The sequence below is a fragment of the Balaenoptera ricei genome, chromosome 12 (assembly GCF_028023285.1).
Source record: "Balaenoptera ricei isolate mBalRic1 chromosome 12, mBalRic1.hap2, whole genome shotgun sequence".
Classification (NCBI taxonomy): domain Eukaryota; kingdom Metazoa; phylum Chordata; class Mammalia; order Artiodactyla; family Balaenopteridae; genus Balaenoptera; species Balaenoptera ricei.
In genome coordinates, this window is record NC_082650.1 from 93868267 (window position 1) to 93893543 (window position 25277).

Genomic DNA, 25277 nt, shown 5'->3' on the forward strand with positions numbered 1-25277 from the left:
TCGGTTGGTCTAAGTTCAAAGCCATGGTTACCTTTACTATTGAGATTTTATAACACAAAAGTTGTATACAGGTTAAATTAGTCCATTTTTAATTACCCATCCTTTAATGAGCATTATATTCCACATGGGAGTCATGTTTGATAAACTCCCAGCTATACAGTTACCCTCAGACACACACTGATGCAGCCACACATGTCTTTTTGAGAGTAGGTTCATCATAATGGTGCAGAATAACTTCAGTTTGCTTCAAACACAGATGTGTCTTTAACCTCTGTGATAATATATACCCTGCATTTAAACAGTAGCTCTTAAATAAGCAGTGATAGATAGCACAGTGATTGTAAAACTGAAGAAACAACTTGAATTACTTACTTCAATGCTGTTATTCTTAGTGCAAATCAATCTCTCATCTTTGCAGAGTTTACTTACTGGAACCAATGTTTCATGTGTTTTTTCCACATGTTAAAGAACATAGTAATGTCCCTAAAAATATTAATCCATTACTTTTGTCCTTTTTGTACTGTAATGTATATTGTGGTTTTTAATATTTTTTTGTCATGGGTATGTTAAGTCTAAGAAAAGAAAATTTCAGTGAAAAAAAATAAATAAACCAAATGTCAATTTACCATGCTAAAGACAAGACTGAATATTCTCTCTCTCTCTTCTCTGTATAGAAAAATGATTATACAAAATGTAATATGACGAGGTAATCAAAGAGGATGCACCCCCCCCCCAAAAAGCATTATAGAGATGTGTCAGGCAATTAACAAAAATAATTTTATTATTTTTCTGGATTTTGTAATGGTTGTGGTATTTGAAAGCTTCTTAAAATTTGCGTTTTATTTCTTTTTTCATTCTAAATAAATATTTACTTTCAAACCAAAAAATAAAATAAAAAATAAAGAGATAAAAAATATAAGGTAATATTTTAAAAGAAAAAAAGGAAGAAAAAGCAAAAGAAAAATACAGGTAAGAAACTAAGGTGAAGTCAAGGATGATGTCAGTACCCAGAATGAGTTACAAATATTTACATTTTAGTAGGAGTTCCCTGATTCTAATGAAGCTTAAAAGTCAAAGTTTGTCAGGCACTTAGCAAAACACTTCAGGGGAAAAAATAGTCACTATACATTTAAAAAGTACTGCCTCTAAGTAAAATACTTTACCATTTCAACAGACACCCATATAGCAGCTTTCATTAGACTTTAAGTATACATTAAGCCAGTGGTGTCCTAAGGATGTGACTATACCTAAAGGGATGCATACACAATCAATCTGTGACCAGGAAGAAAATATTACTATGTATATTAACTGTTACCTAAAAACTAAAAAGAAATTAAACTTTACCAATAGTTAATCAAACTGACACTAGTAATCTCTGCCGTATTCATGTCAGTCACAATTATCTAAAGAGAAAGATCTGAGAGAAGAGTGAGAATTTCATAAAATGGAGGAGTTGACACCTTTAATGGCATTTGTTTGCCTTCAACATTTTGCAGTGTTTCAGGATGTCATCAATGTAGCTTTTTATTTATATTTTTTAAAAAACTTTATAAACAGTAGATTGCTTACAGTAATGAAATGGGAAATGACTATTAAAATCTTTATACCACACAGAGGTTCTCCATTAACTCACAGCAAAGTCCTGAAAAACTGTTTTACCTCAGAGTGAGTTATACATCTTTCTTTCACACAAAGTGAGACAAATACTTTACAAATGAGACAAGTGCTACAAATATACTGCCTTTTTTATTATAAAGCAGCTGTAAATGATAAGTTATATGAAAAAATAAGCACCTTAGTCTGTCCCTTCTAGATGAAAGTGACATTTTAGGAATGAGTCAGAAAATAATTGCTTTTCTAAAAGAAACTTCAGCTAAGCAAATGCCCGTTTAAAAATGTTTCCATCATTATATAATTTGTGACTAAAAACGAAATGTGGCACCTGTGAAAACTTTTATCTGGACACTTCAATAAACTCAACTTAGAATCCGATGTATAAAAGATTTTATCAGAATGACAAAGTGAAATTCTCAAAAATATATTCAATCATACTGCACTCCAAAAAAGTTCTTGTACAATTGATAATTCTAATTAATTTTAAAGTAGAAATATCATTTATGATATCTATAGCTCATTTAAAATATCTACTGTATGTGTTATATAATGGACATTAATATATTAGTAAAGTAGGACAAGTATATAAACACACATGCAAGTATGAATGAGTACTCAAAAATGTCTTACTGATAAACACGTACAGTCAAAAGGTTTGGACACCATTCCCTCAATGAAATGAAGCCTCTGATATACAAATAGTAATTCTGACACCCACCCCCTCTTTGGGCTGAAACAACACAAGAATTCATTCTCCCTCTAAAATTTCTGATATGAGCAGATGATCATGATCTATGAACAAAGACCTAAATTTTACAAACTAAGATCTAAGTTCCATTAGTTAGGAGTGAAAAATACTCAGCCTAGAAAAATCTTTGACAAGTGAAGCAGGCTCACCTCTAAACAGGCCAAGTATTCAAACCCAGGTTGACCTGTGAGCTGGGACAGGCCTACCAAGAAAAAGGTCCTGATCTCAGCATCCCCACACAGTGAACTAAAAAAACTGTGCCTGAGCCAGCTGGCTAGCAGCTGCCCAATGTCCATTCAGCCATCCTTCCTCATTCACTAGAATTCCTGTTATTTCACATGGTCATCCAAATTAAGACTACACTTTTCAATCTACCTTACTGCCAGATGTGGCCAATGTCTAAGTAACGACCACCAGAATTAAAGGACGAATGGTACGTGCAACTCTCAGAAGATGATCATAAAGAAAGGGGACATACCTTCCCCTTCCCTTTTCTCTTTTACTGGCTAGACTCCAACTTGATAGCTGGAAGAGCCATCTGAAACTATGAGGTGAATCTGGAGATAGGGATCATACTTGGTAGTGCAAGGAAGAGGGAACTTAGGTCCCTGACATTGTGGAGCCCCAAACCAGCTCTCAATCACTTTCTTCTGAGCTATTACATGATAAAATGAATTTTTTTTTTTCTCAAACTTCAGAAGACGTATTTATCTTACCAAACACATGTGGGGTGCTTAACTCTATGCCAGTATGCCAGACGGAGGTGGGATGAGAATGCATGCAGATTTATTAGAGTGCTCTTGGGAGGGACATCTGTGGGAGGGAGGGAGGGAGGGAGCAGAGTTGGAGTGAGGGAAAGGTTGAGATGTGGTGCAGCGGCAACAGAGGCCTCAACTCGGCCAACCCTTCGGGAGTTCGGAAGCTGGGGCGAATCTTCAGAGTCAGCTTGAGTTGTGGTGATGGTACCAGGCTTTTGTACCCCCATGGCAACCAGTCATTGGATGCAGGTTGCCCTGGGAAGAGGGTGTGATTTGGGGTGAGGCAACGCTACCACCAAGGCAATTCTGAAGGGAGTTCTCAGCTGGCAGCATTTCTGTCTTTATACCACTGTTATTTGGAGTTTTCCGTCACTCCCAGCTGAACCTAATCCTAGGCCAAAAGGCCAAAACTTTTTCATTAAGATGGCCCAGTGAGTCACAATCCATGAGAACCAAATCCATGACAGCAACAGACTAGGAAAAGAACAGGAAGTCTTGAATAGGTAAAGGATTTCTGGTATCAGCCAGGAGACTGAGGATGCCTAGGTCTATGATTTGGGAAAATCCAGGTAACCAGACTTCCCTAATTCTCTAATAACAGGGATCTGCCATTGCCAAGAATTATGAAATTCAACTCCTCTGGCTGCCAGGTACACCCATCTCTAGGATAGGGAGGGTGGGCCAGGGATAGGGCCCTAAGACAAGCTCATCTCTCTCTCTGGCCCCTAAGTCAAACAGGCTCGTCGAGATCTCATAAGAAGACTGCACATGCAGCTCCGTTATCAGAATTCCTTTTTGGTCAATATCCTCAAAATATGGCAAAGTACAGAGTTTAGAGATTTTATTATTCATTTTTCTCCCTGATGGGGAACAAAAAATGGTAAGAATAAAAATTATGGAGATTAATTAGACAAGAATAGAAAATCAAGACCAAGGAAGCAAGGATCCTTAGTTTTGTTTATATCAAAATTATTTTCAAATTACAAAGTAGAATAATTCTCTACTTTAAAGATTAAAAAGCTGTTCATAAACCATTCATAAATACCAACTGTTCAACCAACTTTTGCACCTCTAGTATGTAACAATATTCTATGATTATGAGAAATAAAGTATATTTGATCGGTTGGTACCACATTAAACAATTACCAAATTAAGAACCCTAATCTTTCAAATTGCAAAATCATAGACTATTAGCCTTTCTGCCCGAAGAATACTACCCACTATCCACACATGGTACCATAAAACTTTTTTACTCCACTATGTTAAAATGTACAAACCTCAATAAATTGCGAGATCACTTGCATTAGAAAACATTTAATAATGCAAACAGTTCTGGAACTGTTAGAGAGTTAACAATCATGTTTAAATTAGCTATATACTAATGGGATAAGCCTACTTGCTTAAATTCTGAGCTAAGATCACAGACAAGGTATAAAAATTAATTTTCATTATAGACAGAGTAAGCAGTTAATTCTGGAGGAAAAAAACATTTTAAACATTTTGCAGATAAAGAATGAGGTGGAAAGGAATTCAGCTGAAAAGAAAGGAAGGGGTAGAAAGGTGAGCGAATTCAGAAAATAAAAGATGGTCAACAACAAGCATAATACATGTTTTCAAAATGGTGTAGGATAAGGGGTTTAAAAACACTTCTCTTTCATACCTCTGCACAAAACCAGGACTCACAGGTCAGGCTCATTGTATTATTATTCTAAATCAACAAAGTTATGGGTTTAAAAAGCTTGTGAAAAGCTAATCTGAAAATATGCCCAATCCTAACCTTGTTAAAGAGAAAAGTAAATTCAAATTTATACATCTTCAGAACTGACTCATGTCCGTTATGTTCTTCTTGTATTTTAAATTGCATTTTAATACAATATAAGATATCTTTAAAATCTGACATGTATTCTCTTCAAAATATTGTACCAACCATATTTTATGAATTCTACATTTTTAAATAACCAAAAAAGAATATTTCCAGACTGTGATAAAAGCAATAAAATTACCAGATTATACTTTGTTCTGACAAGAGAAAAAAACACCTTGCCTTTCTGACTCAAAACACAGGTGATAGTTTTCTCTTTTCTTGCAATTAGAGTACACCACCACCAGGAGGTAGCAGTCCAATAATCACAGACAGAAATGAAGTTTTAGACTAGAGTTCCAAACCAGTGGTCTTATAGTGAGATTTGTCAGATGTGTTATTTCTCCTACTTAAGAAAACTTAAAATTATTTAAATTACCATAGTGGAACAAATAATTATCAGACATCATTTTAAATTAAAATATCTGAAAATAGGGGCTTCCCTGGTGGCGCAGTGGTTAAGAATCTGCCTGCCAATGCAGGGGACACGGGTTTGAGCCCTAGTCAAGGAAGATCCCACATGCCGCGGAGCAACTAAGCCCGTGCGCCACAACTACTGAGCCTGCGCTCTAGAGCCCGCAAGCCACAACGACTGAGCCCGCGTGCTGCAACTACTTAAGCCCGCGCGCCTGGAGCCCATGTTCCACAAGAGAAGACACCAGAATGAGAAGCCCGCGCACCGCAACAAAGAGTAGCCCCCACTCGCTGCAACTAGAGAAAGCCCACGTGCAGCAACGAAGACCCAACACAGCCAAATAAGTAAACTTTTTTTTTTTAAATCTAAAATATCTAAAAATAAATTAATGTTCACTCCCTTAAACTATCCTAGGCTGCTATCCACTCAAGGGGGCATGATTCACACTGTATTCTCTGATTGGTACTCACTGGAGTTGTACAAACCAAGCAGTAAAATGCTCTCATCCTAATCTTAAACTGGTCACAGGAAAATATCTTTACCAGACAAAAGGAATAAAATCAATTGTGTTTAGAACAATGTCATCATTTTGGATTCCTCTGTTTTAGTAAACTTCTAATTAATCATCCCATGACAATTTACCTCTTTGCTATGTAATTATACATTGAATAACTGATTTATCATTCAAGATGGACTTAGAGACATAATCAGAAGTCTATGATAAAAGATCAAAATTAGAGAACGAAGGTATTTTAGGGAAGAAGAGACCACAGAGGGCAGTACCAACAACAATAGCTCCACTTTAGAAATCTTTTCAGAACATTCTCAACTAAAGCAAACATAATAAGTATGGAAGAGAGAAAAGTACAAGGGGAAGAAGTAGAAAGTACAGGCCTAAAGAGTTTTAAAAGAATCTAGGTTGGGCTTCCCTGGTGGCGCAGTGGTTGAGAATCTGCCTGCTAATGCAGGGGACACGGGTTCGAGCCCTGGTCTGGGAAGATCCCACATGCCGCGGAGCAACTGGGCCCGTGAGCCACAACTACTGAGCCTGCGCGTCTGGAGCCTGTGCTCCGCAACAAGAGAGGCCGCGATAGTGAGAGGCCTGCGCACCGCGATGAAGAGTGGCCCCCGCTTGCCGCAACTAAAGAAAGCCCTAGCACAGAAACGAGACCCAACATAGTAATCAATCAATCAATAAATAAATCTTTAAAAAAAAAAGAAAACAGAAAAAAAAAGCCTGTGCCTTTAAAAACCATATTAAGATGGTTTAAAAAAAAAAAAAGAATCTAGGCAATGATTATGGTGAAAATGGCAACAAGGGATTCTGCAGTCCTTCCATGACTGGAAGAAAACTGCAAGAATAATCAGTTGGAACTAAAGGGGATAGAAATCTATGAATTTTACTCAACAAGTTGCCACTTCAACCACAGCTATAAAACAAAAGTCACCTATGCCAGAATGATCTTCATTTATGTCTGAAATTAGGCTTCTCCTGACTATTCATCCATTACAGAGGGTCCCAGAATCATTTTCTGAGAAAAATCTTGGCTCTACCCAGGGAGGACAGAGCAGCCTCCTATTCACACAGATGCCCCCATCAGTGCCTTTAAATTTTCATAACCCATCACAGCCCTGTTTGTTTATAAAGCTTGTCTATGCATTTAGCTGGCAAAAAAAAAAAAAGGTGGGGGGGGGGGAAGGGGGATAATTGCATTCCCAACAGTTCTCAGACAGAACATTATATTTCTCAATATATTTAGAAATCTGGTGTTAAAAAATGGTATCCAAGGCGAGCTGTTTGAAAAATAACCTAAAATCTAACAGGGGACTGGGTCAGACCATTCATTGTATTAGTCCCTGTAATACTGCTTATACTGGGACACATAATGAGGGATATCATAAGAAAAAGCCCTATGTTCATTGAAAGTATGTTGTTAAGGATTATCTTTTATTATATCACATCACAATAAAACTGTGGATAAAATGTCTTCCTAGTTTTAGTATCAGAATTAGTCTTCCTTTTCCTGGGCACCGGATTTGTTTTTACCTGTTTTCCTCTTCCACAACTGCTAGAAATCTGAGAGCCAAAGTTGTACCCCACCTGCAGACAGCACTTTATTTACTATCTTAACCTCTGGTCCCACTACCCTACTTCTTTCTGTTCCTTGTATTCTTTTCCTTTAACTTTTTTTTTTTTCAGTTAAAAAATTTACTGAGGGGCTTCCCTGGTGGCGCAGTGGTTGAGAATCTGCCTGCCAATGCAGGGGACATGGGTTCGAGCCCTGGTCTGGGAAGATCCCACATGCCGCAGAGCAACTGGGCCCGTGAGCCACAATTACTGAGCCTGCGCATCTGGAGCCTGTGCTCCGCAACAAGAGAGGCCGCGATAGTGAGAGGCCCGCGCACCGCGATGAAGAGTGGCCCCCACTTGCCGCAACTAGAGAAAGCCCTTGCAGAGAAACGAAGACCCAACACAGCCATAAATAAATTAATTAATTAATTTAAAAAAAAAAATATATATATATATATACAGACTTTACCTTTAAAAAAAAAATTTACTGAACACCTACTATCTCCTTTGTTCTTTTAAAAGAACTTAAAAAAAAGAATACTTACCCTAATTTTTCTAGAGCCTTGATCTTAAGAGCACTCATGTATGTGAAGGCAAAACTTAAACTTCCTATTTCCTCCCATTTTAAACAACAAGCAACCAAAAATAATCATTTGGGGAAAGGTTGCAACACTACGGGAAACATCAAAATAAACAAATAGGAAAATGAATTCAGACTATAAACTCTTACATATATTTATGACACAAAACACTACTTTAAAATGGTATGAATAAAGAGAACAGAAGACTTCTTAGAAATAGTGACTGTCAAAATTAAATATTCAAAGAAATGGAAAATACGGCAGTGAATCTCTAAAAAGACATAAAGCAAAATGATGGTAAAGATGCAAGAAAGAGACATGAAACATAAGCAATTAATCCAGAAGGGTCAACATCTCCTAGGAGTTTGCAGAGAAAACACAGAAAATTTCCCAGAACTGATCACTCTCCAAATTGAAAAGGCCCACCAAGTGCCAGCAAAAATAAGTCAAAGACTAAACACCAAAAGATAAGAAGATCCTAAAGTGGGGGTGCAGAAAAGGCCACCTGACAAAGCAACAAGCCTTATACAAACCCAGGCAACCAACCCATCAGCAATATCAGACACAGAATTTTAAGAAAAGGTGATAATCAATTCTGTTTTCTCTATAAAGACAAATTATTAGTCAAGTGTAATAATATTAGAAAGGTACTAAAAGGATGTCATTAAGAGGGCATAGATAAAGAGAGGAGATGAAATCCAGGAAGACAACAGCTCCACTCAAGGAGGGCAGAGACACTAGGGACAACAGACGTACTACAGGCCTGGAGAACAGCAAACCCAGATAGGGACAGGACAGCGACAAAGGGTGCTGGGAGGCAGGAAGACTGAATAACTCCAGAAGCATGCCCAAGACCATGGATAAAGAGAGAGGCCTGCTATACAACAGCACAGAAATGCAAGCTAAAAAACAGTAATACAGAGTGAACTGTAAGTAACAGGTGAAAGGAAGAAACGGAAAGATATTAGGGGCATAGTGATGAAGACATGATTAATTTTATTCCACATTTTTAATTTAAAAGACAGAAAATTAAATGCTCAGTCAATGCAAAGTAAAATTAAAGTATGTTCCGCTTTATACTATATCAAGCTAAGGAAAGCAAAAGTCAACTGAATCAAATAGAGATAAAACAGAGAAAGGCCACAAAACCATAAACTGGAAAACTCTAGCCTTGGTCCAAAAATTCCCTCTTTCTGCATTTTCTGAATTTAGAAAGTGATATTTTAGCGTTGGTATTAAAGGACTTGTTTTATCTCTGAGTTCAATTCTGTTATTTTGGTAGTAAGGATCACTTGTAGCAGTGATTAATGAAAACTACCTGTTTGAGAAAAATTGACAATCTATTTAAAATGTCTAAATTGAACATAGAGCAGAAGAAATACGATGGAAAGAAACAGTGAATTAAGAGCAATGAAAGTTGCCTACATAAATGTAGTTATTACTATGCTTTTAAAGTTGTATTTCAAATAATTTAAAGAAGCAATGAAATACATTAAGCCTACAAATGAGATTCGGGATTAAAGCAAACAATCTAATTTCTAATAAAGAAAACAGAGACACTTTATGTTAGAACACACAATGACAGAGGACTCTAGGAGGACACTGACCATAAAAAGTCACCTAATAGAAACTATATGAGACATGAATCCCCAAAGAAATACAATACCTTGATCAAGGTGGTCATACCCAGGAAGTGTAAATCCCATGTCCCCTGGGAACCTATTACTCTATTTGAGGGAACCCCAAGTTCTTCCTTTTAGCCAATCACTGTCTCCCTCTAACTGCAACCTACTGGATCTAGCTCCTTCCCACTTTCCATAAAAAAGTCAAATCTCTTACCAATGTGACAAACTTTCAAGGAGCTATGGCTGCTGTCATGTCCTACTCTTTCCACCTTCCAGCATTTTCTCTTCTCCACTAATTCTACAAGGTGTTTTTGCCTCTCTTTTCTGGTTGCTCTCTTCTATACACACCCACTTTCACCAAAACCCCTCTAAGTATAACTCAAAATATTAATGATCAACCTTACAGAAATAAAGTTCTATTCTTAAAGACTATGAATGTTCTTACAAGGCTGATCAGTTACTCGCCACTAACATTCAGCTAAAGAGCATACGCTTTATCTTAACCAATATATGTTCATCTCATTTGCATGACTACTTTACATGTACTAAATTTGTATCTTCTTATTCAAATGCAACTCTCAAAAATAAGATCAATGGCAAAAAGATGTTCATTAGGCACATAAGTTTAAAAAAAATCAATAAACATTACTACTCAGAATAATAAAAACAGTGGAAAAAAGACCCCAGTGCAAATACGTAATGAATGTATATGTGTAGTTGGATCCACAGGTGTAATAAATTTGCACTAAGAGTTTGCTGTCCCCACAAATAAAGTACAAATAAGGAAAACCATGTTTACCATGGTTTAAACATGTCCACCATGTTTAGTTCAATGTACTGATTTGAAATGTTGTCCAACAGAAGCACGAAGCCATGAAAACTTATAAATACCTTTTAAACAAATCTCAATGATGCAAAAGGACAACAATCATCTTTTCAGAACAAGTACCATAATTTTTAAAGTATTACACAGATGAATTCTGCCTCTAATGATGAAGAAGCCCCAAACTACAGAGCCATGATTAAAAGTTAAAAATCTGTGTGCTAGCGCTTCCCTGGTGGCGCAGTGGTTCAGAGTCCGCCTGCCAGTGCGGGGGACGCGGGTTCGAGCCCTGGTCCAGGAGGATCCCACATGCCGCGGAGCAGCTGGGCCCGTGTGCCACAACTACTGATCCCGTGTGCCGCAACTACTGAAGCCCACGCGCCTAGACCCCGTGCTGCACAATGAGGGAGGCCACCGCAATGAGAAGCCCGCGCACCGCAGCAAAGAGTGGCCCCCACTCGCCGCAACTAGAGAAAGCCCGCGAGCAGCAACGAAGACCCAACACAGCCAAAAATAAATAAAGTAAATAAATAAATTACCAAAAAAAAAAAAGTTTAAAAAAAAAAATCTGTGTGCTAAAAAAAGGACCAAATCACACTACTGCTAGGAAACTTGTAAAACCAGTCTTAACATGTATTAACAATACTTTGCTCAGAAGAAAGGCAGCACAAGCTAAAATTCTTATTAAACAATGCTACTTGATGTTATATATTATCAATGGCCTTCTTGATAGGAAACAATTATCACATATGCATGCTAGCAGAAATTTACAATTGAAGAAACTGAACAATATGAATTTCTATACAACTGAAAAAACACTTAAGTACACAATATGAATCAACTCTTAACAAATATGTAAGATACTGAATTCAATAACTGTTTGATGTTTTTAATCTCCAAAAATCATGCTACAGAAGGGATTTTTATTTTTTTCAATTTAGTCAATGATGGTTTTGTAAGCCATGATATAGCCTGGAAAGGACATCTTGGTTTCACTGAAGGATGCAGTAGCTACAAGCGCTACGTGAATGACAGGCTGCTCTGAATATCCATATTATCTACAGTGCGCCCATCTTCCTGGTCTTAAAGAAATAAATCAAATTACAGCCACTGAACGTTTCTATTCAATATATCATGTAAAGAAATGGTTCATAAATACAAGATTTGTTTCACACTTATGAATCATAGCTGTCTACATAAAAGGGGCACACATTTGTTTGTAAAGTAAGATAAAATTAACATTTCTTTATGACACTGATAATGCCAGTTTTTCAAACACCATTTCAATGATTTTTAATACATTCCTCACATACTGTATAACCAACATAGTCAGTATCTTGAACCTATTACTTGGGAAAATATTAGTTTTATTTTAAGGATAACAAGAATTTTTAAGAATACAAATAATTGGTCTGACCATCAAGATCAAATACTTCCCAAATACTTAATGAATTTCCTCACTTACTGGAATTTTTTTTTTAATGTATTACTGGGTAACATGTATGATAAAAACTCTCCAGAAAGTGGGCATAGAGAGAACATACCTCAACATACTAAAGACCATATGTGATAAACCCACAGCCTCATTCTCAGTGGTGAAAAACTGAAAGCATCTCCTCTAAGATCAGGAACAAGACGAGGGTGCCCACTCTCACCACTATTATTCAACATAGTTTTGGAAGCTTTAGCCGTGGCAATCAGAAAAGAAAAATAACAGGATTCCAAATCGGAAAAGAAGTAGAACTGTCACTGTTTGCAGATGACATGATACTATACATAGAAAATCCTAAAGATGCCACCAGAAAACTGCTAGAGCTAATCAATGAATTTGGTAAAGTAGCAGAATACTAAATTAATGCACAGAAATCTCTTGTATTCCTATACACTAATGATGAAAAATCTGAAAGAGAAATTAAGGAAACACTCCCATTTACTACTGCAACAAAAAGAATAAAATATCTAGGAATAAACCTGCCTAAGGAGATAAAAGACCTGTATGCAGAAAACTATACGGCACTAACGAAAGAAATTAAAGATGATACAAACAGATGGAGAGATAATACCATGTTTTTGGACTGGAAGACTCAACATTGTGAAAATGACTACTACCCAAAGCAATCTACAGATTCAATGCAATCCCTATCAAACTACCAATAACATTTTTCAGAAAACTAGAACAAAAAAATTCACAATTTGTATGGAAACATGAAAGACCCCGAATAGCCAAAGAAATCTTAAGAAAGAAAAGCAGAGCTGGAGGAATCAGGCTCCCTGACTTCAGACTATACTACAGTAATCAAGACAGTATGGTACTGGCACAAAAACAGAAATATAGATCAATGGAACAGGACAGAAAGCCCAGAGATAAACCCACGCACATACGGTCACCTTATCCTTGATAAAGGAGGCAAGAATACACAGTGGAGAAAAGACAGCCTCTTCAATAAGTGGTGCTAGGAAAACTGGACAGCTATATGTAAAAGAGTGAAATTAGAACATTTCATAACACCATACACAAAAATAAACTCAAAATGGATTAAAGACCTAAATGTAAGGCCAGACACTATAAAACTCATAAAGGAAAACATAGGCAAAACACTCTATGACATAAATCACAGCAAGATCCTTTTTGACCCACCTCCTAGAGTAATGGAAATAAAATCAAAAATAAACAAATGGGACCTAATGAAACTTAAAAGCTTTTGCACAGCAAATGAGACCATAAACAGGACAAAAAGACAACCCTCAGAATGGGAGAAAATATTGGCAAATGAAGCAACTGACAAAGGATTAATCTCCAAAATACACAAGCAGCTTATGCAGCTCAATATCAAAAAAACAAACAACTCAATCCAAAAATGGGCAGAAGACCTAAATAGACATTTCTCCAAAGAAGATATACAGACTGCCAACAAATACATGAAAAGATGCTCAACATCACTAATCATTAGAGAAATGCAAATCAAAACCACAATAAGGTATCACCTCACACCGGTCAGAATGGCCATCATCAAAAAATCTACAAACAATAAATGCTGGAGAGGGTGTGGAGAAAAGGGAAACCTCCTGCACTGTTGGTGGGAATGTAAATTGATACAGCCACTATGGAGAACAGTACAGAGATTCCTTAAAAAACTAAAAATAGTACTACCATATGACCCAGCAATCCCACTACTGGGCATGTACCCTGACAAAATCATAATTCAAAAAGAGATATGTACCACAGTGTTCACTGCAGCACTATTTACAATAGCCAGGACACGGAAGCGACCTAAATGTCCATCGACAGATGAATGGATAAAGAAGATGTGGCACATATATACAATGGAATATTACTCAGCCGTAAAAAGGAACGAAACTGAGTTATTTGTAATGAGGTGGATGGACCCAGAGTCTGTCATACAGAGTAAAATAAGTCAGAAAGAGAAAAACAAATACCATATGCTAACACACATATATGGAATCTAAAAAAAAACGGTACTGTTGGACCTAGTGGCAGGGCAGGAATAAAGACGCAGACGTAGAGAACGGACTTGAGGACGTGGCGGGGGAAGGGGAAGCTGGGTCGAAATGAGAGAGTAGCGTTGACATATATACACTACCAAATGTAAAATGGATGGCTAGTGGGAAGCTGTTGCGTAGCACACGGAGATCAGCTCTGTGCTTCATGACGACCTAGAAGGGTGGGAGAGGGAGGGTGGGAGGGAGGCTCAAGAGGGAGGGGATATTGGGATATATGTATACATATAGCTGATTCACTTTGTTGTTCAGCAGAAACACACACAACATTGTAAAGCAATTATACTCCAATAAAGATGTTGTAAAAAATAAATAACAAATTAAAAAAATAAAATGTATTACTGGGTAAATCTAAAAACCAGATGCAAACACTGCATTTACATAAAGAAATACTTTATGGAGTCAAAAGCATTCAAAAAGAGGATGAGAAATCTACTTATTGTCTCTCAAAATGAAATAATAAGCATCCTAACTTTTGTGCACCTGCAGAGCACTAAAAGTGATCTACCATTTTCTTTCCTATTTTTATAATTGTTAAAGCTTCTCTATGGTTTCTGGAGACAGCTGAAATATAATGCAAGACATTCAACAACTGGTCTTTAACAATTACAGCAAACCAACCTACATCAGAATAGTAGAGAACAAGACAGCAGTTATTGTTTGCTACCTTTTGCACTGTTAAGACCAAGGTTACAAAATAACCATTATCTATAGCTTTCAATGGCCTGAGGAATACTGATAGAGCCATTTCCCTGCTATGCTTCAGTCAAGACAAGTAGTAAAAACGTATAGAGCCAGGTACAAACATCTGGATAAGAACTATGTAATTTTTATTTTATAGCAAAAAGTTGAAGCCGTTTGTGAATAGCTGAAACTTACAAAAGTTGTCCATGTATGGTTTTCACTAAATAGTTTACAACGGAATTTCTATTTCAAAACAAATTTTGTTTTAATTTTAATGTTTTCCAGTTTGCTATCATTAGAAAATATACTGGCCTTTTACCAAACCAAATATCCCAAAGGGCAAAAGAAACTTTGAAACAATCAAAATAAATCCCCTGCCTGATGGCACAATGAAATCTAAGCAATCCTATAAAGAGCTTTACAATTTTAAGTTTCCCCCACATATTCCCTTACATATCTTAAAAGCATATAGATATATATCACATATATTAACACAAATAGTTCTGTTTTAAAACCAAAATAAATAATTGTAGCAAACAAATTTAAAATAGGAAAATTGAGAAAATATTTCTACTTATAGATTCTTAAATAAAAGTTAGTTTACAATGAAATCGTACACAAGTGTTAATCAGACCTCAAAAAAATTTAAGTACTTCATTAAAGATGTTCTAAGTCTTCTATTAGCAAAAGAAATGTTCAACCAAAAGAGACTTTTCATATGAAAAAAAAAACTTTTCACATCGACAGAAATTAAAAAAAAAAAAGACTGCAAGTAAGAATACCAGTATTTCTAAGGGGCTGTAATTTTATAAGAAAGTCTAAAAGGATGATACATTTGCCAGTTCCAGGCCCAATATAACATCCCTGAAAAGGTTACTGTATTTCTAGTAATAAGCACATATGTATTCAATAAACGTTCTTCCTGAATTTAGACTACACTGTGCACATAAACTTTAAACTTTGTGCATATAACCAGTGTCAAAAGTGCTTCACAATAATTAGATATATTGTACTGACACAGGAACAGTGCATACATAAAACAAAATTTTAAAAGCTTTAAAACATTTAAGAATACAACAACAAAAACAATGTAAACCTATGCGATAACACAACACAATGTATATAATTCAGAGATATACCATTATTAGCAAACAATTCAAAAGACTTCAGTATTAAGGAGTTGTTAAAATGAAAAAACTCCTAGAAGCCAAAGTGTTGAGTCTTCAGGCAGAGAAATCTGACAAATCTGATGAATAGCAGGCCACCTAATCCAGACTTTAAGTACTATTATATCAAAATATTATGTAGAAAATATTAAAAGGAAATGAAAAATACTGAAAAACTGTAGTGCAGAAGAAGTCTAGAGTTATTAAAAAACTGAACACCACCACATAAACCTGAACTACTCTAGGGAACAGACAGGGGAAAAAAAGCCTAACTTCTCCACGTGAAACTCATTTTCCTTTGTCTAATTTTAGCTTACAAAATAGCTAATTGCTCCAAAGTTTGTTGTAGTATTTTCTTTGCTTTATAAAGGAAAACCTACATATTTTTTCCACATATTAATGTATCTCTGAAGTATTCTCTTATTAAGAATTTGATTAGCCCTACAGAAAGTTATTATCCTCTGAAAGTTACTATCTTTCAGTTACTTCAACTATATATCCTAAAGCAGTGCTGTCCAATGGAAATATAATGCAAGCCACATAAGTAATTTTAAATGTTCAAGGAGCCACTTTAAAAAAAAAGGTAAAAACAGGTGAAATTAATTTCAATACAATATTTTATTTAACCAAAAATATCACCTCAACGTGTAATCTACATTTTTAAAACTTGATGAAATATTTTACAATCTTTTTTTTCACACTGAAATCAAATGTGCATTTTAGAGCACATCTCCAATTAGGACCAGACTCATTTCATCTCCAATTAGGCCAACAGTTATAAGTGGCTAGTGGTTGCTATGCTGGACAGCAAAGGTCTACAGTTCTTTCTCTGGTTTTGAGATACAAATACAAAATACTAAAAGATCTGAAATGGGAGCACACAATGTATTAAATTTGAAGGGCAGGGAGGGGCACTGAAAAAGGTCAATTCAGCCATTCCCCTTGACTCCAATAGGCCTGGGATGACATCATGTCCCCACTGGCGAGGCAATCCCTATTTGCTAGAAAGAGTCCCAATCATGACCTGTTGTCATGATGTAATTATTAACAGCACCCCCCTATGATTCTCAAAAAAGCATCCCATTCTGGACAAATTATATGGTAACCCTATCTATATCCATAATATCCTTGAAGATAATTCCACATTCCTTGAAAGAAAATTTAAATTTTAAATTCTAATTGTGATGCCTAGAAAAGGAGCTCTAAATTCAGAGAAAAGAACCCTAAATGCACTACCCTCATCTAAAAAAAAAAAAAATCTTTACTTTAAATTGCAGACTAAAAAAAAAAAGTAAGAATTACCTGTTGAACAAGGCATCTGGAAATTGGGATCATTGCTATCCAAAACAGGCAAACAGAACTGGTTACTTGCAGATCCTAGCATAGGATCCTTATCGCTGAGCATGTTCTTCAGCGAGTCCTCTAAGACATTTTGACTTGTACTAAAATCCTCACAGACTTCATTCTCCAGGTTGGATCCTAGAAATAGGGCATCATCTAAGTGTTCAGTAGGAATTAAATGATTAAATGTATCAACTATATCCATGAAGACTTCTGTGTGTCTTTCAGCCCTATAGAAAGACAAAAAAAATACCATAAGAAATAAAGCTATCAATTGATAATCACCTAAAACCAAATTATTTTAATAGTTTTGAGTCTAGAACACACTTTGGTATTTCTGAATGGTTTTAAAAAAAATCCTCACTGCTTTTAGAATATACATTTGGACATGTAGAATGAATCTTTGCTACACAATGTTTCTTCATCATGCATGTAAAATTTCATTTTACCAGAGATCCTATTAAATGTTTACTTAATTCACTTTTTTAGGGAAAAAAAAACTATGTATATATAGTCCATTAATTTGACACATCTGAAAGAATTACATGGCTTAAACCATAAAAACCGTATGTTTTTAACCATAATCTTTTCATAAATTAAGACTCAGACACTGCTTATTAGTAAAAATCCATATAAAAGAGCTAAAACCAAATCATTTAAATTATTGTCCCATACCTATTAAAACTGTAAAATAGCCTTGTCTTATTTACAATGCACTTAAATTATTTAAAGAAAAACAAAAAGGTTTTTTTTTTTTGTAGGGGTAAGGAGAAAAAAACGGAAAGAAATCTATTAACTAAACCCAACAAATCAAAACTCAAAAAACTACATACACGCAGGCACAGACGTGCACATACACACATTTTGGGGGAGAACCCCTTTTAAGATAAAATGAGATAAACAACAAAGCAATATACCAGAGACTTAAATTTATTTTAGGGAGTTATGTGCGGTCTATAAAGATACGGAGCTGATCTCCTATTTGAACTATACCTACACTCCAGGCATTGCTCAGCAAAGGTCACTTCATGCTCTGGAGGAGCCTCGATTATCAAAAGTTGGTTTCAGAGAATACTGAACCAATGTATTTTGGGTGGTGGGCAAGAGTCAACTAAATAAAATTTAGTAATATTCAGTTAGCTAGAAAATTCCACTAATTAACACAGAACTTCTTGGATTCCAAAATTCTTAGCTCCAAATCTACCAAAATTTCCTCAAACTGTCCTTGAATTCTTTCCCCTATAAAAATAAAAGAATAAGAAGTTCAAAAATATTATACAATTTACCAGGTATATTTTATATGCTACTAAACATTTTACCTACATTTTCAATTCATTTATGCCCAGTGATAATAAATACACTCTATTTACTATCCTTACTTTGTATACAAAATGCATTTAAATAGTTTAATCGTCTTCCCCAAAGTCACAAAACAGAGCCAAAGATTCAAACCCAGGTTTCAAGGCTACACAGCCCAAGGTGGTAACTCTACCCCTTTCACACTGAGCTACAAAGCTAGAAATTGACTAGATTTGACTCATTAAAGGTTCTTCTTTAAAAACATTTTCCAACAAATCAGTAAGTGCCTGGGGCCTTGGATAAGAGAGGGACTAACTGCAAAGGAACAGGAATATATTTTGGAAGATGATGAAAATGTCCTAAATCTGGATTGTGGTAGCGGTTTTATGAGTGTATATACCCACCAAAATTCACCAATCTGTTCATTTTAAATGGATGCAGTTCACTGTAACTCAATTCAAAATTTAAACGAAAGGAAAGAAAATTTCCTCATTCTCACAAAAGTTAATCCTCTGCTAAATATAGGATTTCAGTATCTCTTCTCAAACTTTGCAACTTATTTATATTGAAATATTAATAAAGCACCAAAATAAAATGTTAACTGTTTGATTGACTGGCTGATTATCTTACATGCATTCTTCATAACATTTAGAGAAAACAGCTACAATGGTGATGAAAAGTCAGGAAAAGTTTTAATTCCCTGAAACTATCTGATCTCAGTACCTAAGAAAGACTCAATTATCATATATCACCAATACTTCCATTAATACGTTTTTAGGTTCCAAAGAAATTTTAGTATAATAAATTTCTGGTAATTAAAAATAATTTACAAAACCATTACTAAACGTCTACAAAATTAATTAGCTAGAACTATCAACAAATTTGTTTATCTGAATATGCTGGAATCCAAGTTTACCACAAGCCGAAACAACCTCCTCTTCAGAGTTGCATCCCAGAAGAAACAAAGAAAAAAAGGCAATTCCAGCTCTAGAAACAAACGGTTGACTTTCCTTATAAAAACAATATGCTGAATCTACTAACAACACACTCATTCCCATAGCAACACAAGTCTGGGAAATTCTACATACTTCACCTGAGGTTAGTCTTTCTGTTGCACCAACTTCTGCCTGTGTATATTTAAGTGGTGGGGACATTCACAACATTCAGAAGGTACAGTTACACGGCTCGAAATCACCTAGCTATACCGAACACCAGCCCGTTCTAAAGGGTGATCTAAATGAGCAATACATTGTTTTTTCAATGATACTGTTAGTGAATCATCCCAAACTCTTTTACTAAAACGTGCCTTCAGAGCCTGTGGCATATTTTTTAATCTCAACAGCAGACAATATTTAAAGATCAATTTTTTTAAAAAAAAGTAAAGCATACTGTAAATAAGATGGGTGAACCGAATTTTCCAGTATGGGGTGTTTTTTTTCCGGCCAAAACTAGTATGACTTGTATAAAGTGTGTTGCCCTGGATTAAATAAATAGATTAGCATAAAAGCATCAAATGTCGAGAAATACCTTTAATTTATTCAAAAAGTGTTCATTAACCAGCTACCATTGTGCCAGACACCTTTAATATACCAATGCAACTGGGGATCTTACAGGAAAAAATATGGTATAAAGCACCCCAAACTTATGGATCCAAAGTAAACAATTTTTACACAAGTGTTTTGTGAAATTGTTATAAATTGGTAAGACTGAATTTTCTTAAGTCGTTCCAACAGGCTCTGGAGCCAATTCCAAAGGAAGAATGCCCAAAATCACAGTATACAGCCATATCGCAAGGTTATCTTAAAAGTGACAATGAATGCAAATATAAAACAGTCGTTTATTTTAAAAAATCAGTTTTAGATATCAAGTGTTCAATATATCAAAAATAAAATTAAAACTCTCCATGCCAAATTGTTAAACAAATGTTAGCCAATTGTAGAAATATTAACCTTACTTAACACGAACACACTCATCTACTAAATGCAATGTGGTATCCTGATTTGGGTCATGGAACAGAAAAAGGACAGTAGTGGAAAAACAAAACTGGTGAAATCAGAATAAAGTCTGCAGTTTAGTTAATAATAATGTTAACCTCTAGTTCTGATAAAGACATTAACGTTATGTCAAATGTAACAATCAAGAAAACTAGATAAAGGGTATATGGGAATTCTACACTATGTTTGCAACTTTTCTATATATCTAAAACTACTCCAAAATAAGGTCTTTTTAAAAAAAAAAAAGAACACTAACCTAAAATACAATGTCCTGAAATACCTAGCCATGTAGATAAAGATAATCGATCTAATTAAGGAAAAATTTAAGAGATGATTCAGTGTCTGTTAACTAAACAAATTGCTTGATTTAAACAAATTTCTGGCGGTCCGGTGGGTAAGACTCTGCGCTTTCACTGCTGAGGGCCCGGGTTCAATCCCTGGTTGGGGAACTAAGATCCCACAGGCCGCGCAAAACAGCCAAAAAATAAGTAAATAAACAGACAAATTCCTGTTTCTTACACTGAAATTTTACTTAAATGCTTCCTTACATTCGGCATTACAAATTTAATAATTAAAACATAACAGAACATAACAAACCTATCTAGGATGTATTTTGAGAGGCTAATGATATGCATGTATACAACTGAATTGATACTATTAACTTGGGAATACATAATGCTCAAATCAGAAATTACTTATGGGTTCACAGTCACACCTCAAGTTTGCAGACAATAGGATGTATCCAGCTAAGTCAGAGAATTGGATAATTTGCTTAATTCAAAATTACTCATTTATTCATGTATTTATCAAGTATCTACTATAAAGTACTATCAAAAAAAAAAAAAGTACTATCATAAGTATACCAGTGAAACAAACCCCAGTCTCAAATTCAAGGAACTCATAATCCAAAATCAAGTATGGACATATAAACAAATACGACAACATATAAACATCACAACAAAATATGAAATTGTCATACTGAAGGGCTCAGTACCACAGAGGAAGGTAAAATCCACGAGGCCAAGAAAGGGTAAGTAAGTGACACGTGAGCTTGGTCCTAAAGGTCCAGAGGCTACTCCAGGCAAAAGAACAGCAGGTGCTAATTATGAATGCCAGAGTTTGGGCCTAATGGACCATTTAGAAAGACTCAGAATACAACTAAAAATAAGCATCAGTACTAACACCCTGAATAAAATTTAATCTGAGTCCAGAGATATTTCCCACTTGTGTCATCTGTCACTCAGAGAATTATACTGCAGCCAAATTTCATTTACACTGATAAAACCAGTGTATATTGTTTTCTAAGTGTTTCGTGTATGAATAGAATGCGAAAAGATTTAGAAAACGCCAACAGGGGAAAAAAATTACACTTCTACCAAAATCCCCTGTAAATTAAGAACAAACTAAAATTGACTACCTCAACTTCTCAGAAACATCCTCAAAGTAAAACTATGCATTTAATCTTATTTTCCTTAAAAAATTGCACAGAATAAGCCTACCAATAAATCACTAAAGCTATCAAAGGCACGCGCGCGTGCGTGTGTATGAGGATGTTGGTGGGAGGACAAATATATATCAGGAGATTATAAAATCTATGAAGAATAATTAAACACTGTAATAGTGATGGGAGAAGGAGAGCATTCTACGTAAGACAGTAAATGAAGGCCTTGCTAATAAGGGCAACATGTGAGCCAAAACCTGAAATGAGGGAGTGATCCATGCATAAATGGGGAACAGCAATTCAGGCAAAGACCTAAATGCAAAGGCACTGAGAATGGAACTGCTTGTTGCCTTCCGACCCCTACACCATAGATTAAATTAAGCTGTCAATTCATCAGGCATGCTCACTATTAGCAAATTTCTAACAGGCAGTAGTAGGAGCAGTAGGGAAAAAAAAAGGTACCACTACTAAAACAATGATAATATATAAAACTTAATGTGCTCTAACTTCAGACCAGGCAACGGTCGACATGCTTTACATTAGTTCTCCATCAGAGCATCAGAGGTGATTAAGCCTCTCCAGAGGACTTCTGGCTTAATTCGAAAATGGAGACATTTTTGGTCATCAAAACTGGAGGGCATGCTACTGGCATCTAGTAAATATACTACAATGCACTAGGAAAGCCCCACCACAAAGAATTAGCCAGCCAAAAAACAGTGCTGAGGTTAAGAAACTCTGCTCTACATTTATTAATTTACTCCTCACAACAATGCTATATTATGATCTTGATTATACAAAAATAAATAAAACTGGGATCAAAGAGGTTAAATTACTTGCTATAGTAAGTGGTGGAGTTGAAATCTGAAGGCAAAAATCTTCATTCAAAAGTCAATGCACTTACCACTGCCCTGCATTATCGCTTCACACAGTTAAATTCACTATTTATTATGTTCCAGGCACTGTGCTAACTTAAATGTATAATGTCATTAAACTTCACAGCCACACAATTAAGCAGCTATTATTATTATTCTCAATTTATATGAGAGAAGCTAAAGCTTAGCAAAGTTACACCCAATATTACAGAATAAATAAGTGACAGAGCTAGAACTCAAATCCACTGACACAAAGGTCAGTTCTTCACCACCATGATATAACAATGTTAAAGATGAATAAGTTATCCTTCCAAGACAAAGTCAAGGAAAGTCACTAAATGGTTAAGACGTGTGGTATAACACAATTCTAAAAAGTACAATTCTAGCAGCAATGCAACCTCACCACCTGCTCTACACACCCATTTCAAATTCTGGTCCAGTTTCATTCGTTAGAATCTACTGGCAAGACTACCTAAGAAAAAAAAAAAAGGATCATAACTTTGTTTCTGAATTTATCAGGTAAAGAATATATAAGAATCCAAGATGACTGCCATACTAAGACCAAAGCAGACGTAAGAACCTCGAAAAAGAACTATCGAGTGCAAGTTGAAACGGGCAAAAGCAGAATTACTTAGTTATTAGTAAGAAAATTACCTTCAAAGTTTACAACCATACCCTACTGTCATTATGAGAAGCTCTAGCAGTTTGGATTAACCACAGCAACAGTACAAGTCATCAAAACTGGCCTAATGACAGACCAAGCTAACATGTACTAAGCATGTACTATGTGCCAGGCCCTGTGCTAACTATACTGTATGCGATTCTCATTAGTTTCTCACAACAACCCTGTGAGGTAGGTGTAATTATTACTTCTATTTTGCAGAGGAGCAAACTGAGGTCCAGACCATTGTGTAGGTCACATACCCAGGACAGATGTACCTCAAAGATACTGCAGTGTCAGTTCCAGACCACCACAATAAAGTCAATATTGCTCGCAATAAAGCAAGTCACACCAATTTTTTGGTTTCCCAGTGCACATAAAAGCTATGTTTACAATAAACTGTATAGTCTATTAAGTATGCAATAGCATTATGTCTAAAAAAATGTACAAAACTTAATTAAAAATACTTCATTGCTAAAAAATGCTAACCATCATCTGAGCCTTCAACAAGCTGTAATCGTCTTGCCGGTGGAGGGTCCTGCCTCCATGTTGGTGGCGCTGACTGATCAGGGTGGTGGCTGCTCAAGGCTGGCGCAGCTGCGGCAACGTCTTGAAACCAGAAGACAACGAAGTCTGCTGCAATGACTGACTCTTCCTTCCACGATGTCTCTACAGCATGACACACTGTTTGATAGCATGCTACCCACTGCAGTACTTCTTTCAAAACTGGAGTCAGTCTTCTCAAACCCTGTAGCTGCTTTATCAATTAAGTTTATGCAATATCTAAATCCTTTGCTGTCATTTCAACAACCTTCACAGCATCTTCACCAGGAGTAGATTTCTTCTCAAGAAACCACTGTCTTTGCTCATCCATAAGAAGCAACTCCTCATCCATTCAAATTTTATCATGAGATTACAGCAATTCAGTCACATCTTCAGGCTCCACTCCTAATTCTGGTTCTCTTGCTACTGCCACAACTACAATTACTTCTGCCACTGAAGCTGTGAACCCTTCAAAGTTATCCATGAGGACTGGAATCAACTTCTTCCAAACTCCTGGGTATCTTGATATTTTGATCTCTTCCAATGAATCATGATGTTCTTAATGGCATCTAGAATGGTGAATCCTTTCCAGAAGGTTTTCAACTAACTCTGCCCAGATCCCTCAGAAGAATCAGTATTTATGGCACCTACAGCCTTACAAAACGTATTTCGTAAAAAATAAGACTTGAAAGTTGAAGTGACTCCTTGCAGAATGGATGTTGTGTGAGCAGGCATGAAAACCATTCATCCCACTGTCCATCTCCATCAGAGCTCTTGGGTGACCAGGTGCATTGTCAGTGAGCAGTGATATTTTGAAAGGAATCTTTTTTTCTGAGAGTGGGTCAACAGTGGGCTTAAAATATTCAGTAAACCATGTTGTAAAGGGACGTGCTGTCACGCAGGCTTTGTTGTTCCATTTACAGAGCACAGGCAGAGTAGATTCAGCATAATTTTTAAGGGCCCTAGGATTTTCAGAACGGTGAATGAGCACAGGCTTCAACTTGAAGTCACCAGCTGCAATAGCCCCTAACTGGAGAGCCAGCCCATCCTTTGAAACCAGGCACTGACTTCTCTCTAGCTATGAACATCCTAGATGGCATCTTCTTCCAATACAAGGCTGTTTTGGCTAAACTGAAAACCTGCTGTTTAGGGTAGCCACCCTCATGAATTATCTTAGCTAGATCTTCTGGATAACTTGCTGTAGCTTCTACATCAGCACTTGCTGCTTCACCTTGAACTTCTATGTTACGGAGATGACCTC

The 25277-nt window shown here is 36.0% G+C and overlaps 1 protein-coding gene across 4 annotated transcripts in view; it reads right to left on the reverse strand.

The window, feature by feature from the left end:
• Positions 1-25277, reverse strand: part of PHF3 (PHD finger protein 3) — a 97806-nt gene that overhangs the window by 68012 nt on the left and 4517 nt on the right. For 3 of the 4 annotated variants that reach the window (XM_059941840.1, XM_059941837.1, XM_059941836.1), the window contains exon 2: positions 17168-17436. The exons of the other annotated variant lie outside the window; for it this stretch is intronic. In XM_059941840.1, the coding sequence (XP_059797823.1) occupies positions 17168-17411 (244 nt within the window). In that variant the 5' untranslated portion in view covers positions 17412-17436. The remainder of the gene's footprint in view (positions 1-17167; positions 17437-25277) is intronic. 4 annotated transcript variants of the gene reach the window in all.